At 39.1% G+C, this 13,650-nt stretch overlaps 1 protein-coding gene and 1 pseudogene across 1 annotated transcript; one reads left to right on the top strand and one right to left on the bottom strand.

Annotated features, from left to right (window-relative positions):
* The first annotated feature begins 6,833 nt into the window (after positions 1 to 6,833).
* On the top strand, positions 6,834 to 7,532 carry LOC121990955. The gene has a single exon (XM_042544996.1). The coding sequence runs from the start codon at positions 6,834 to 6,836 to the stop codon at positions 7,530 to 7,532; it is 699 nt and encodes a 232-aa protein (XP_042400930.1).
* A 749-nt stretch (positions 7,533 to 8,281) lies between these two features.
* Positions 8,282 to 13,650, bottom strand: part of LOC121990954 — a 76,833-nt pseudogene continuing 71,464 nt past the window's right edge.

Here is a 13,650-nt window from a genome sequence, read left to right as displayed (position 1 = left end):
ACCAATACAAGTAAGTATATTAACCAAAAAGAAATGCCTTTATAAATATATAGGAATATGATACATCGAGTCCATACAACAATCATCACATGATTGGCTCTAGGGCTCTCACTAAAAAGATCAAGAAGGTTGCTTGGTCTTTCACAGTCGACATATATAGACAGAGTGTTAAAATAGTTTAGCATGTCTGAATCTAAGAAAGGTTTCATACCTATGAGGCATGGAATTCAACTTTCGAAGTCTATGTGCCCACGCACAGAAGATGAGAGGATTTGCATGGATAAGATACCTTATGCGTTTGCAATAGGATCTATCAAGTATACTATGTTATGTACAAGACCCGATGTATCATATGCTCTAAGTGTTATGAGTAGATACTAGTCTAATCTAGGAATGGATCATTAGGTGGTTGTCAAGATGATCCTTAAGTACTTAAGAAGAACTATGGATATGTTCTTAGTTTATGGAGATAGTGATATGACCATACGCAGATATACAGATGCTAGTTTCTAGACGATCAAAGATGACTTCAAGTCCCAGTCTGGATTCATATTCATATTAAATGGAGGTGCAGTTAGTTGACAAAGTTCCAAGCAAGATACTATTGCAGATTCTACTTGTGAGGCAAAATACATTGCAGCTTCGGAAGCAGCAAAGGAAGCGGTTTAGATCAAAAAGTTCGTTATTGAACTTGGAGCGGTTCCATCTATTGTTGAAGCATTACCTGTTTACTATGATAACAATGGAGTCATTGCGCAAGCAAAGTAATTGAGGTCTCATCAGTGATTAAAACATGTGTTTCACCGTTATCATCTGATTAGGGAGATCGTTAGTAGGAAAGAAATACAACTTGAGAAAATTCCCACTGAAAGGAATCTAACGGATCCTTTGACAAATGCTTTACCATAAAGCAAGTTTGAGAGTCACATCTATGCTTACAGTTTAGGACACCGTGGTGATTAGCTTTAGGCCAAGTGGGAGTGTTACAATTTCAGGGATGTCCTAAGACAATCGCCTTTTGGTTTTTTTCTATTTATTTGATAAGTATAAATTCACTATTTGAATACATATTATATGTTTGATTGTCTTAAATGAATTTACTGAATATCTGTAATATAATTCAAACATGAGAGAATTTGTGATTGGATTGCAACTAGTGATTATATTACATGGGTAATTATAAATATATTGAAAATTTCCTAGTCGTCGAATTGATGCATTCGGAAATCATCAATTCTGTAAAACTAGCACGAGTTATACTCCTTGGTTCAACCAAGCAGGTATTTTCTCATTGGCTAGAGACATTGGGATGTCGAGAGTTAAATGTGGATGCTAGTTATGGTAACTAGTTCATTGGAGTGACTCGCTGTAAGACTTCATATGGTTCAATATATATATATATATATATATATATATATATATATATATATATATATATATATATATATATATATATGAAGTTTTTACTATAACACGAGTGCAAGTTTCCTTCAACTTGAGGTATACAAGTCATCTTGGTCATGGAAACTTATACTTTGACATCTTAAGTAAGCATCTCATTGATGTATGGACCCAGGTTGATTGGATATAAGTTGAAGTATCCAAAGGTGTTTGGATAGCCTACAAAGGATTCACCGCTCCTTGCGAGGAGACGTATAACCTATGGTCACTCGTTAGGATTATTACTCAAAGTCTTTGGCCAAAGCATCACATGTTAAGAGTGCAAGACTCTTATACACATGTATGAGTAATTTGAATCCATAGAACGAGGAAGTATTACTTGGGCTAGGTGTAACGTAGTTAGCCTAGTGGGTACAAGACACATAGACCATGTTCTGAACTAAGTGTCTATAAGACGAGTGAAAGGAACAAGACACGACTCACTGTTGTTGCTGAAGGGTTTAGAATTAATTCTAGAATCAACTATGATTTTTCATCTAATTGGGGATCATGATGTACTACTAGGTGTCACTCAGGATCGTTCTATAATTAAGTAGTTAATTATGGATAGCCAAGATAAACCAGGAACCTATTGGGTCACATGCACTAACGAGTCTCTAAAAGAAATAAAACAAGTTAAAGAATAGGATTCTTAGATCAAGAGATAAATATTTGGTTGGACGATACATAAGATAAATATGGAAATATTTGTCGCAATGGAAGCATGGATAGGCCACATCTCTTATGGAAGAGTTAGACTATATTTGGTTTAATCATGAATTAGTCATGAACCAACTTGTTTTAGTTATGAACCAAACCAAGGGGTTAATGGACTAATTTTTGGTTAAGGATAATGGGTTGAATTTGGTCTTTCTAATCCAACTCATTAATGAGGGCTATACATTAATTGGCTTGTAAGGTTTTTGGAAAACCTTAATCCAATTTCTCTTCTCCTCTCCCTCTCCCCTCTCTCATTGCCACCGCTAACAAGGGGAAGCCCTTCCCCTTGTTGCCATGACCACCACAAGAGAGACAACTCTCCTTGTGTGCTTCTCTTCCTCTTCCTCTTGATCCCTCTTCTTCGCTCGTGGCTAATAACTTCCGAATGAGAGGCGTGTACTCAAGGAGTTGTCTTGAGGAGCTCAGCGTGGATACAAATAGAGGTGAGATTTGACAACGTCACTACAGATGTTGCCCTTCTCGTTACAGGTCATCCATAAGGTACAAAAGGGCAGCCCGGTGCACGAAGCTCCCGCTATGCATGGTCCCAGGGAAATATTCATTGTACGCAGTCTTACCCTGCTTTTTGCAAGAGGATGTTTTCAGGATTCGAACCCGTGACCTTTTGGTCATACAGCAACAACTTTACCGTTGCACCAAAGCTCCCTTTCTCATCCGTTCCATAAAAAATTAATTTTACAATCTTGTTTGACATGTTGTATCCTTGTATGCGTGTGGTGTAATAATTTAGAAATTATTATTGTTTTATTTTCCGCTGCAGATGTTTACGAAACATGTTTTAGCACACACTGCATCGGGCATATCCCAACAAAATCTATACCATTACAACACAAATGTGCCCTTATAATATCAATATCTTTCTTTTTAGATTACCACATCTTGCCACTACAACAAAAACCCTCATAGACATCGGTTTTCCACCGGTGTCTATTACATTTTCGACCGATGTCAATGAAGCCGATGTAAAAGGTCTGCCATTTTAGACATCGGGTTAAAACCGATGTAGTATCACTTAACGACACCGGTGTTCGAATCAGTTATTAACCGGTGTAGTATCACTTAACGACACCGTTTTATCAACGGTGTAAAACCGATGTAATATTATATGTTAATAACACCAGTTTTGGCAGCGGTATACGACCGATGTAATATTAGTTAATAACATTGATTTTACAGCGGTGGAAAACCGATGTAATATGGGTATTTTTTAACAGCACAAATTTGATTTCCGAAACAATGAAAAACCGACAGTAACAAAAAAAATACACAAATATTCATAAATTATACAAATATTCTTCATTCAACAGTATCCATAAAATACGCAAATATTCACAAATTACATAATAATCTTCTTACAACAGTATCCATAAAATACCCAAACATTCTTTTTACATCAAAAGCTAATAGATATCAGAATCAAGGTAGAACATTCTTTTAACAACACATCAAGGTAGAACAGCACTTCAAATGTAATCTAGCATGCATTCAGCCCACTCGAACCGCACTTCATCAATTTCAACTCTGGAGTACTTGAGATTTGTAAACTGTAAAAACACATAAATAATATATTAGTAAAGATGCAATTTTGAAAGATGGAAATGGTAAAGATGCAATTTTGAAAGCTGGAAATGGTAAAGATGCAATTTTGATTTATTTATTTTTTTTTCAAATATCTGCTCTAGCTCTAACTAGGCCAGTCTAGTTTTTCTTATCTCTATCCTTCTAACACTTCAAATCAAGCATTTTGAAAGATTTTCAGTCTGATTTTACAATGAGAACTACCAATAAACTAAATTTGGAATGCAAAATATCTAAACCAAAGAAAGTCTCTTTCTAATTGATACTTGCAACAAAGATAATCTACAATACTTTATATAAAGTTAATTCATGATCAGGACCCAATAATCCATCATATGTCAAATAACTAAAACAAATGTGTACATGTATCAAATAAAATAGACTACTGAGTTTTTAAAGGCTGTTGTGGAAGACTATTGTTCATAATGCTTAATTCATTGAAGGATAATTGCGCGCATCCGCATACACACCGATGCACATATACATATGCAATTTAGCACAAAAAAATCATTGTAAAATCTAAAACTTTCATATATGACACTTAGTATATGCTGCTTAGAATATAACATAGATAATTTGCTCCTTCTAATTAAAGTGTAGAGATTGATAAGAACCGACAGCATCATACAACAAATTACTAGGCGTGATAATGGTTGAACAAAGAAATATGACTACACAACAAATCCAGTGAAGGAAGCATAGAAGAACAAAGAAAATGTTCATAGTTAACAAGAAAATGAAGAGATATACTATTTATTGTACTATCCTCTGATGCTATCTTCCAAATCTCATAAGCAAGAATGCAACTGTGCCCTTTGTATACACATGGCTAATAGACATAATACAATAAGGAGCAAAAGCTATAAAATTCACCATCACCACGCAATCAATGAAGCAGGCAAACACAAGGTGGGTTGATATGCAGTGAAAGTGTTAATTAAGTGGAACTGTAGCAAATTACCTGTTTCTATGTTGCATCATCAGTACAGTTAGCCATGTGCATGAATATGGAGGTCTAAATCTCTGTACAGGAGATTTGGATGGTTAAGTAGTTTCTATTACTGGCTTTTACTGTAACAGATCAACTGAAAAGTGTATATCTGGTTAATTTGCAAGTAATGAAGTATTCACAATCATGAAGATATTTAATGGTCTTCTTTCTTATCAAGAGCAAGGAATTTTCTTGATGCAAACTAGCCAATTACTGTAATCATAGGGCACTAGGTCACAAAACTCAAAAACATCGATTATGATAGGACGCTGAGATCCTAAGCAGCAATTTTACTTCAGAAAAACCTTGGAAACGATCCCAAATTCAAGAACATAAAGATCCTAACATGTCTCACTTACATCCGTCAACTTTGCCTTACAGCACAGCGGACAACAAGAGTGGTGCATGATCGCCAATTGCACTAGTGAAGGTTCTCCTCTCTTTTTCTCTCAAATTTGATTGGCTGACTATTTATCCTAAAAGCTAAGTTGTTAGGAAAGAGAGAAAGAGACTAATATATACATTGATATCCTTAATAATCTTCATCTCTTTCTCCAATTCTAATTCCCTCTTTTCGGCCACTCTAGTTACTTTTGAGGGTATTTTTACTAGACTTTGGTTGGCTATTACTGATCTTATTCTTCAGCCAAACCAGCTGATTAGATTGACAAATATTCATTTATGAATCTCTAGTAGCACAATCGAAATCTGATTAAAGACAACCTTAACAGATTGTCCACACTCCAGATTCTGCGAACCACCATATTGTCAATTGAAGCAAAAAAAGAAACATGATAGCATCTAATAAAGTAGGGTCATACTTGATGGTAGATGTACAAAAAAATATTGGTTCTCAAAATTCAGAAAATACACTTAAACAATAAAAAAAAACTTAGTTTCGAGTCACAAAATGAACCTTTTGCTATGAAATAGGAGCCCAACATTTAAACAATCAAATTAAGATTAGTATTGAGTCATGGCCTAGCCAAACTCTAAACAAACATGCTAAACAAATCTTTCCAAGAAACAACACTCTGCTATCTTTAATAAAGATGGTTCTTCTCATTAGTTGATACCAAAGAGGTTGCAGTGTTGAGTGAGCGAGAAAACAAGTGTGTTCGGTCAGTGGAAAACCATACCTCCTGACTTGGATGATGCTCTTCTCACAAGATGCACAAGTTAATCTGTAGTATGCAATCCCCCTTGTGCACGAGCTTCAACAATTTGATTCTGAATAAATTGCCAATTGCTTTCTTCTCCATATTCACGTAGTACCTTTCCCACTTCCGCAGCAGGCCAAGAATTCAATATCTCTTCAGCTGTCAAACTTGCCTGCATCAACACTCTTATTAAATGTTTCATTTTCATGACAGAGCACTAGAAGAAAGATACTTTCTTTGGAGAACAAAATGGCTTAAACTAGAGATGATTAATCACCTTTAATCGCTGATTTAGTTTTCCTACAGGCAAGTAGTAATTAGGCAAGTAACCTACTGAATAAATCACATTCATTCTACTTTATTGTAGGGGTGAAAAACTCACACTGCCTTATATCCTAATTCAATAATCAAAGTAAAATAGTTCATCTAAGAACTCCAACCTGAGGATTCATGCGCATATCCAAAGGTCCATCACCTTGCACACTAAATCCCCTTAGAGTCATCCACCTTTTAAATAGCTTACCAACTTATTAGATTCAAAGTAAGTTCTTTTCGACAATTCATCAAACATGAGAAGTGCAACTGAACAATAACCTGCATGGATGAGATTCCAAGGTCCATCAAGATGTCGTTCACCCCAACGTCAAGCAGGTTCTCATCGACGCCGCCAAGCACCGACTTGATGTACTTGAAGTTTCTGACATGAGTGTAAGCTTTCAACTTGCTGCCGCGCGAATCCACGGCCAAGAGCTTCTCTATCCGAGCCCGGGCCTGGTCATGGATTGAAGCATCCATATCCATTCCCACGAACAACTCCAACTCCGGATGGGCATCTACGATCTGCAGCAAAGAATGGCACGAAGCGAATCAGGGATGATGGGAGTGCTAAGGAAAAAGGTCAGAACTTGAGCGAAGAGCTTGGGATGGAGAAGGACGAACGGACAGCAATGGAGTGCCCGACGTTCAATTCGATGGAGGATCTCCAACTGCCGGAGCCACCGTCCAATGGCGGCGCGACCAAGCTGATTGATGTACTGGCCGCGCCTTTACCCGGTACCAAGCGGCAGTGTCGCCCTAGCGTGCGCCTTGGGGAGATTGGCGACCAGCCTGCTGCCATTCCCTCGGATCCCCTAATGCAGCGGCCTAAACAGTGGAAGCTTTCAGCTCCCGGATATCACGCCAAGCCCCATGTTTTCCACCATAGACTGCCTTCCAAGACTCGTCAAATTGCTGCCAAACTTGACTCTCGCGGTGATGACGGGCCGGGCACCCTCCCTCCTCTGCTTCCGACTCTGCCCAACGACGGAGTTCTCCTCTCTGTCAACGATAGCCTCGACTCGCTCGTGTCGGGAGTAATTAAGGTCCGGCATGATCCGAAGCCGTGGCGGGGTGCAAGGCGGGTTCGATCAAACTGGGTCTTGAAGGCGGATGAAGGCATGGAAGACGCAGATTTCAAAACTGGTGGCGGAGAGGATGCTGCAAATGATGGGTTTACGGAAGGGTCTGATAGCCCATCTCGCAGGAGGACCAGGGGAAGGGTTAGGGTTTCGGATAGTAGGGGCACTGGTCCTGTTGCGGAAGGGGAAGCCCCTTCAGATATGGATGGGGGTAGAATGGATTGACCCGAACGGGTTTTGCCATTCTGAAGAGGATGGCGGAGTGCGGTCATGGCTCAAGGAACTGAGACTGAGTAGGTATGCCCCTGTTTTTGAGATACATGAAGTGGATGACGAGGTGCTGCCATTGCTGACTCTGGACGATCTGAAAGATGAGATCCCCATCTATCATAACAGCGGCGGGCTCCTCGTGGATCCGTGTGGCTTCCCAGTAGGAGCGGCCAGGAAGTGAGGGCGAGAAGTGGAAGGACTGCCCCCATCCCCACTCATAGATGTCTGTGACGAGGTTGTAGAAGGTGTCGACGAAGGTAGGGACGTTATCGTCGTCGGACGCGGCGGGGGGCGATGCCCTCCTTGGAGCGGAGAAAGAAGGACCAATACTGCTTGTACTTGTCCTGCACCTTATCCCGCATGATCGATCTCATCTTAAGGTTCACTGTCCGCTTCCCTTTCACTTCCACCGAGCCCATCACCCACACGAACTAGTAGACCGCGACAACGCCGATGACTGCCGCCGTCCACATCGCCGTCGAGAGATCCATTGCTCGTCTTTCAAATGGTAACTCCTAAAAGGAGGGTGCGGAGGATTAGGGTTTCGATTTATGGTGGGCGAGCAGAAGCCCAAAAGAAAGCGCGCTAAGAAAGTCCGCCAGAATTTTGGTTCATAGACACCGGGTTTTAAATAACCGCGGTTAAAATCGGTGTCTATTAATGAACAAAAGGCGCTCATAGACATCGGCTAAAAAAACCGATGTCTATGAGCGAAAATTTGCGCTCATAGATACCTGTTTTTGGAAAAACCGGTATAAAATACTCAAAGACATCGGTTTTTGCTTAAAACTGTTGTTGTTCCACTAATGTCTATGAGGATTTTTGTTGTAGTGTACACATGGGAAAGGTATTGCATTCTGATCATTAGTGCTTTAAGTTGCAAAGTGCAAGAAAGACTCTACCCTAATCTCATATTCATGTGATAACCTATTCTTTGACATTCAATCTTTGTCCATATTTCGTACAACTAAACAACCAACAATGAGTCAAATCTTTCAAAATAGTTATAAAGATAGGATACATTAAATTAGTAGTACAACCAACAACACAAAATTATTCTAATCAATTATACTAGAATATATTTATCAATACGAGAAAAAACATAGTACCTCAAATGGGTCAATGTAACCGAGTATCTTAAAAATAATTTCAAATCATCCAAAATAAAGTTTCTTCATCTGAAATATGCTAATTTAACTCATAAAAAACTAACCCATGTAGCATTAAAGACACTAAAAAGAATGAAAAAGATATTTCAATTAATACTCCACTTAGATAACAAAGAGATGATTGCTTAAAGATAAAAGTATGAACTGAAAGCACCAGCAAGTCTTGGACGAATACCAAAAAGTTTTACTATAACCTTTACCAGCTAAAAATCCCCATACTATCATACAATTTTATAAATATCCCTTCATTAATAATTTGGTAATTCCTATCAATTCCTTGTCCACACTACATAAAAATTCTTTATTTACAGCATGTATTATGATTCACTAAATGGTATCTGCTGACTTACAGAATACAAACTATACTTTTGACCTACTGAAGTAATAAAGCACCGAGTGGCCACAATTGTTTTTCCAACCAAAGAAAAATAATCAACTAAGGGCCTGTTTGATATGGAGGATTAAAATAGGATTACAATTTAAATTCATATTTGACTGGTTTTTAAAAAAATCAATGATAACTACATAGCCTGATTAAAATACTGTAGTAGCTGGAAAATCAATCCCACTTCGAAGAAGGTATTAATAATCCCATATTGATCAGTAAACCTGATAACTAGTTAAAAGGATGTTTTTACCCTTGCTTTGGTGCTTTCCTTGCTCTAAAAATTATTAATACTAGGGATATTTTAGTCATATAATTAATAATCCGTAATTTTATCCTTACCATAAAAATCATACCAAACAAAAATAATTTTATCCTAGTTTACTAAATATCCTCATTAAAAGATTACTATCATGCAAATTTATAATCCCTCAGTAATCCTATCACACAACCAAACACTACCTAAAGAAAGAAAAAATGAAATCAAAAAGAGAAGATTAAGTGAACGCACGAACAGGGCTAAAACCACACTATATGCGTGTTAGGATTTTCGGGCCGCAAAAACTACTTTTTCACGTTGCGGAAACCCCGAATCTCCCATGCCACTGGATCCGTGCGAAGTTTATAAAACAAAATTTCATGTACGAGTTTACTAAAGCCTAGATCTACACTAGGAGAAGGAATTTTACCCTTGATGCAAAGCCCTTCGCAATCCCGCTAGTCCTCGGTTCGCCGGATCTCGAAAGTGTCAAAGTAGACACTTCTCTATATGTATCCACACAAGCAAGAGATGGAGAGGTCAAACAAAAGGTGTGCTTGCACCTATGAAGTGTTTGGCCAAGAGAGGAGAGGGAGAACAAAATTGAGAGCAAGAGGAAGAAGATGGAATAAATGTCTTGAATGAAAAAATCAATCTCATTCAACACTAAAAGTGGCCGGCCACTTCAAGGCTTGTAACCCCCATGGAATATCAAGAGTCAAGTCTCTTGATCTCCTCCATGAGGTGGCATTTGGTCAAGTCAAACTTGACCAAATGAAGAAGCCTTGATGATGTGGCATTGGTCAAGTCAAAGTCAAGTCAAAACTTGACTCTTCATCTTCCTACTTGAGTCAAGTCAAACTTGACCACTTCTCTCCCTTGGTTGATCTAATCTAACCATTGGTTCAAGTCAATTTTAATTTAATGAATCTCTATTCATTGAATTAAATTAATTAAATGAGTCTAAGTCCAAATTAGACTCACTTAACACATGAACCAAATTGAGTCCAACTCAATTAGCTCAATTTGGATTATTCTTAATCCAATTTGGTTCATCATATGAACCTAATCATTTAGGTTCATCAAATGAACCTAATCTCCATCTAATTACCCTTTGTGTGTGACCCTATAGGTTCTTGTAACGTTGGCAATGCTCCTAAACCTATTTAGAAGCATAAGTAATGAGCGGTATCTAGCAACACAACATTACTACCCAAGTTACAAGAATGTTGAGATCCAACATCACCTTGTGACTACTAATTGTGACTCCTCACAATATATGACAAGTGTCCTTCTATCCAAGACATCTAGATTGAGCAATGTGAGGCATAGACCGTGTAATCCTCTAATCAATCTAAATCTTGAACTCCAAGTAGACTCACTCAATCAAATAAGCTCAACATCTAATGTTGACTCATTTGGGCATGGCCATGCACTTAGTGGTCTCACTCTATCAAGAATACCGATGTCGCTCCCGTCATATGGGAGGGATAGATCCCATCTACATCACTCACATCCCTCTACATAATTCGTTATATACCTAGTAATCGCCTTTATAGTCCACCCAGTTACGGGTGACGTTTGACGAAACTAAAGTACATAACTCCTTATGTAGGGATCCATGGTGACTTCAGGTCTAAGGACTAATAGTCATACTAATAGCCACATGAGAAAGTATATGACACTCATATAACGATCCATGATACTTTCTCATGGCGGGTCATTCAGTATACATTCTCCAATGCATACCCATGTGTCAACTTGATATCTCTATATCCATGACTTGTGAGATCAAGTCATCGAGTTGACCTACATGCTAGTCTCGTCGCATTAACATTGTCCCTGAATGTTAATACTCGACTAGGAATGATTAAGAGTAGTGTTCCCTATATCATCTCACTATCGGTTCAACTAACCGATTGATATAGGCAAGAACCCTCTACTCAAGGACGCTATTATACTTAGTTTATTTGGCACCAATATAAGTAAGCATAATAACCAAAAACAACAAATGCCTTTTTATATAAGAATATGATACAATGAGTCCATACAACAATCATCAAATGATTGGCTCTAGGGCTCTAACTAACAATCTCCCACTAGCACTAGTGCCAATCAGTGTAGGCTTTAAGCCCCAATGACCTAGTGTGACCATCATGCTTCCTCTGTGTCAAAGCCTTGGTCAAGGGATCTACGATGTTAGCCTCTGTAGGTACTCTGCAAATCTTCACATCTCCTCTCTCGATAATCTCTCGAATGAGATGGAAGCGCCGTAGTATGCATTTGGTCCACTGGTATGAGCGAGGTTCCTTAGCCTGTGCTATAGCTCCATTGTTGTCACAATATAGCTCAATAGGGTCAGCGATACTAGGAGCCACCCCAAGTTCAGTGATGAACTTGTGGATCCAAACTGCCTCCTTTGCTATCTCTGATGCAGCAATGTACTCAGCCTCTGTCGTAGAATCTGCTACTGTGTCCTGCTTCGAACTCTTCCAACTCACAGCACCACCATTTATGCAAAACATGAACCCTGACTGCGATCGATAATCATCCTGGTCGGTCTGGAAGCTGGCATCACTGTAACCCTTTACAGCTAGCTCGTAATCGCCTCCATATATCAAGAAATATTCTTTAGTCCTTCTTAAGTACTTAAGAATATTCTTGACCGTTATCCAGTGACTTTCACTAGGATCTGACTGGTATCTGCTCATCATGCTCAAAGCATACGAGACATTAGGTCGAGTACATAGCATGGTGTACATGACAGATCCTATGGCTGAGGCATAAGGGATCTGATCCATGCGGTCTCTCTCCTCTCTAGAAGAGAGACCTTGAGTCTTCGAAAGACTCACACCATGTGACATCGGCAGAAATTCCTTCTTGGAGTTTTGCATGGAAAATCGAAGGAGTACCTTGTCAATATATGTACTCTGACTTAGGCTAAGTAATCTCTTAGATCTATCTCTATAGATCTGTATCCCTAGAATGTGGGATGCTTCACCTAAGTCTTTCATTGAGAAACATGTCCCTAGCCAAGTCTTGACAGACTGTAGCAAAGGGATGTCTTTCCCAATGAGTAGTATGTCATCCACATACAATATGAGGAAGACAACTATGTCCCCTACAACCTTCTTGTAGACACAAGGTTCATCTTCATTCTTGATAAACCAAACTATTTGATTGCATCATCGAATCGAAAATTCCAGCTCCGAGAAGCTTGCTTTAGTCCATAAATGGACCTATGCAGCTTGCATACTCTGCCAGTATGCTGTGAATCTACAAAACCCTCAGGTTGTGTCATGTACACATCCTCAAGTAGGTTTCCATTCAGAAACGCGGTTTTGACATCCATCTGCCATATCTCATAGTCATGGTATGCTGCAATAGCAAGCATGATCCGAATGGACTTAAACATCGCTACTGGAGAAAAGGTTTCATCATAGTCAATACCATGAATTTGCTTGAAACCTTTAGCTACCAAGCGACCCTTATAGATAAGTCCATCCATGTCAGTCTTTCTCTTAAAGACCCACTTACACCCTATGAGTTTTACCCCTTCAGGTGGATCAACCAAAGTCCATACTTGGTTAGTGTACATGGATTTCATCTCGGATCTCATGGCCTCTAGCCATTTCTCAGAATCTGGTCTCATCACAGCTTCCTGATAGGTGTTAGGCTCATCCTCTATGAGCACAACGTCATCATGGTCAGACAAGAGAAATGAGTATCTCTCAGGCTGATGACTTACCCTATCAGACCCGCGAAGAGGTATGTCTACTTGAACTGGTTGTTGTTCCTCAACTCTTCGTGGAACAACATCATCCACAACACTTTGTGGTTCCAGTTCAACTTCCATCGAGGCTTCAGTGCTATAGTCCACATCTTGAACTTCTTCAAGATCGAACGTACTCCCACTAGTCTTTCTAGAAACAAAGTCCCTTTCAAGAAAGACCCCAGTCTTTGCCACAACTACCTTGTGCTGACTGGGAATGTAGAAGTAATATCCCTTAGTTTCCGTGGAATATCCAATAAAGTAGCACTTGTCAGATTTGGGTCCTAATTTGTCTAAGACTTGACGTCGAACGTAAGCCTCACAACCCCAAATCCTCATAAAAGACACCTGGGCATCTCTCCCAGTCCATATTCTATATGGTGTCTTTATCACGACCTTGGATGGAACTCGGTTGAGTATAAAAGCTGCCGTGTCTAGAACATAGCCCCAAAGAAATATAGGAAGATATGTGTGACTCATCATAGACC

The sequence above is a fragment of the Zingiber officinale genome, chromosome 6B (genome assembly GCF_018446385.1).
Source record: "Zingiber officinale cultivar Zhangliang chromosome 6B, Zo_v1.1, whole genome shotgun sequence".
Taxonomy (NCBI): domain Eukaryota; kingdom Viridiplantae; phylum Streptophyta; class Magnoliopsida; order Zingiberales; family Zingiberaceae; genus Zingiber; species Zingiber officinale.
The sequence above is the reverse complement of the archived record's forward strand: the minus strand, read 5'-3'. Positions and strand labels throughout refer to the sequence as shown.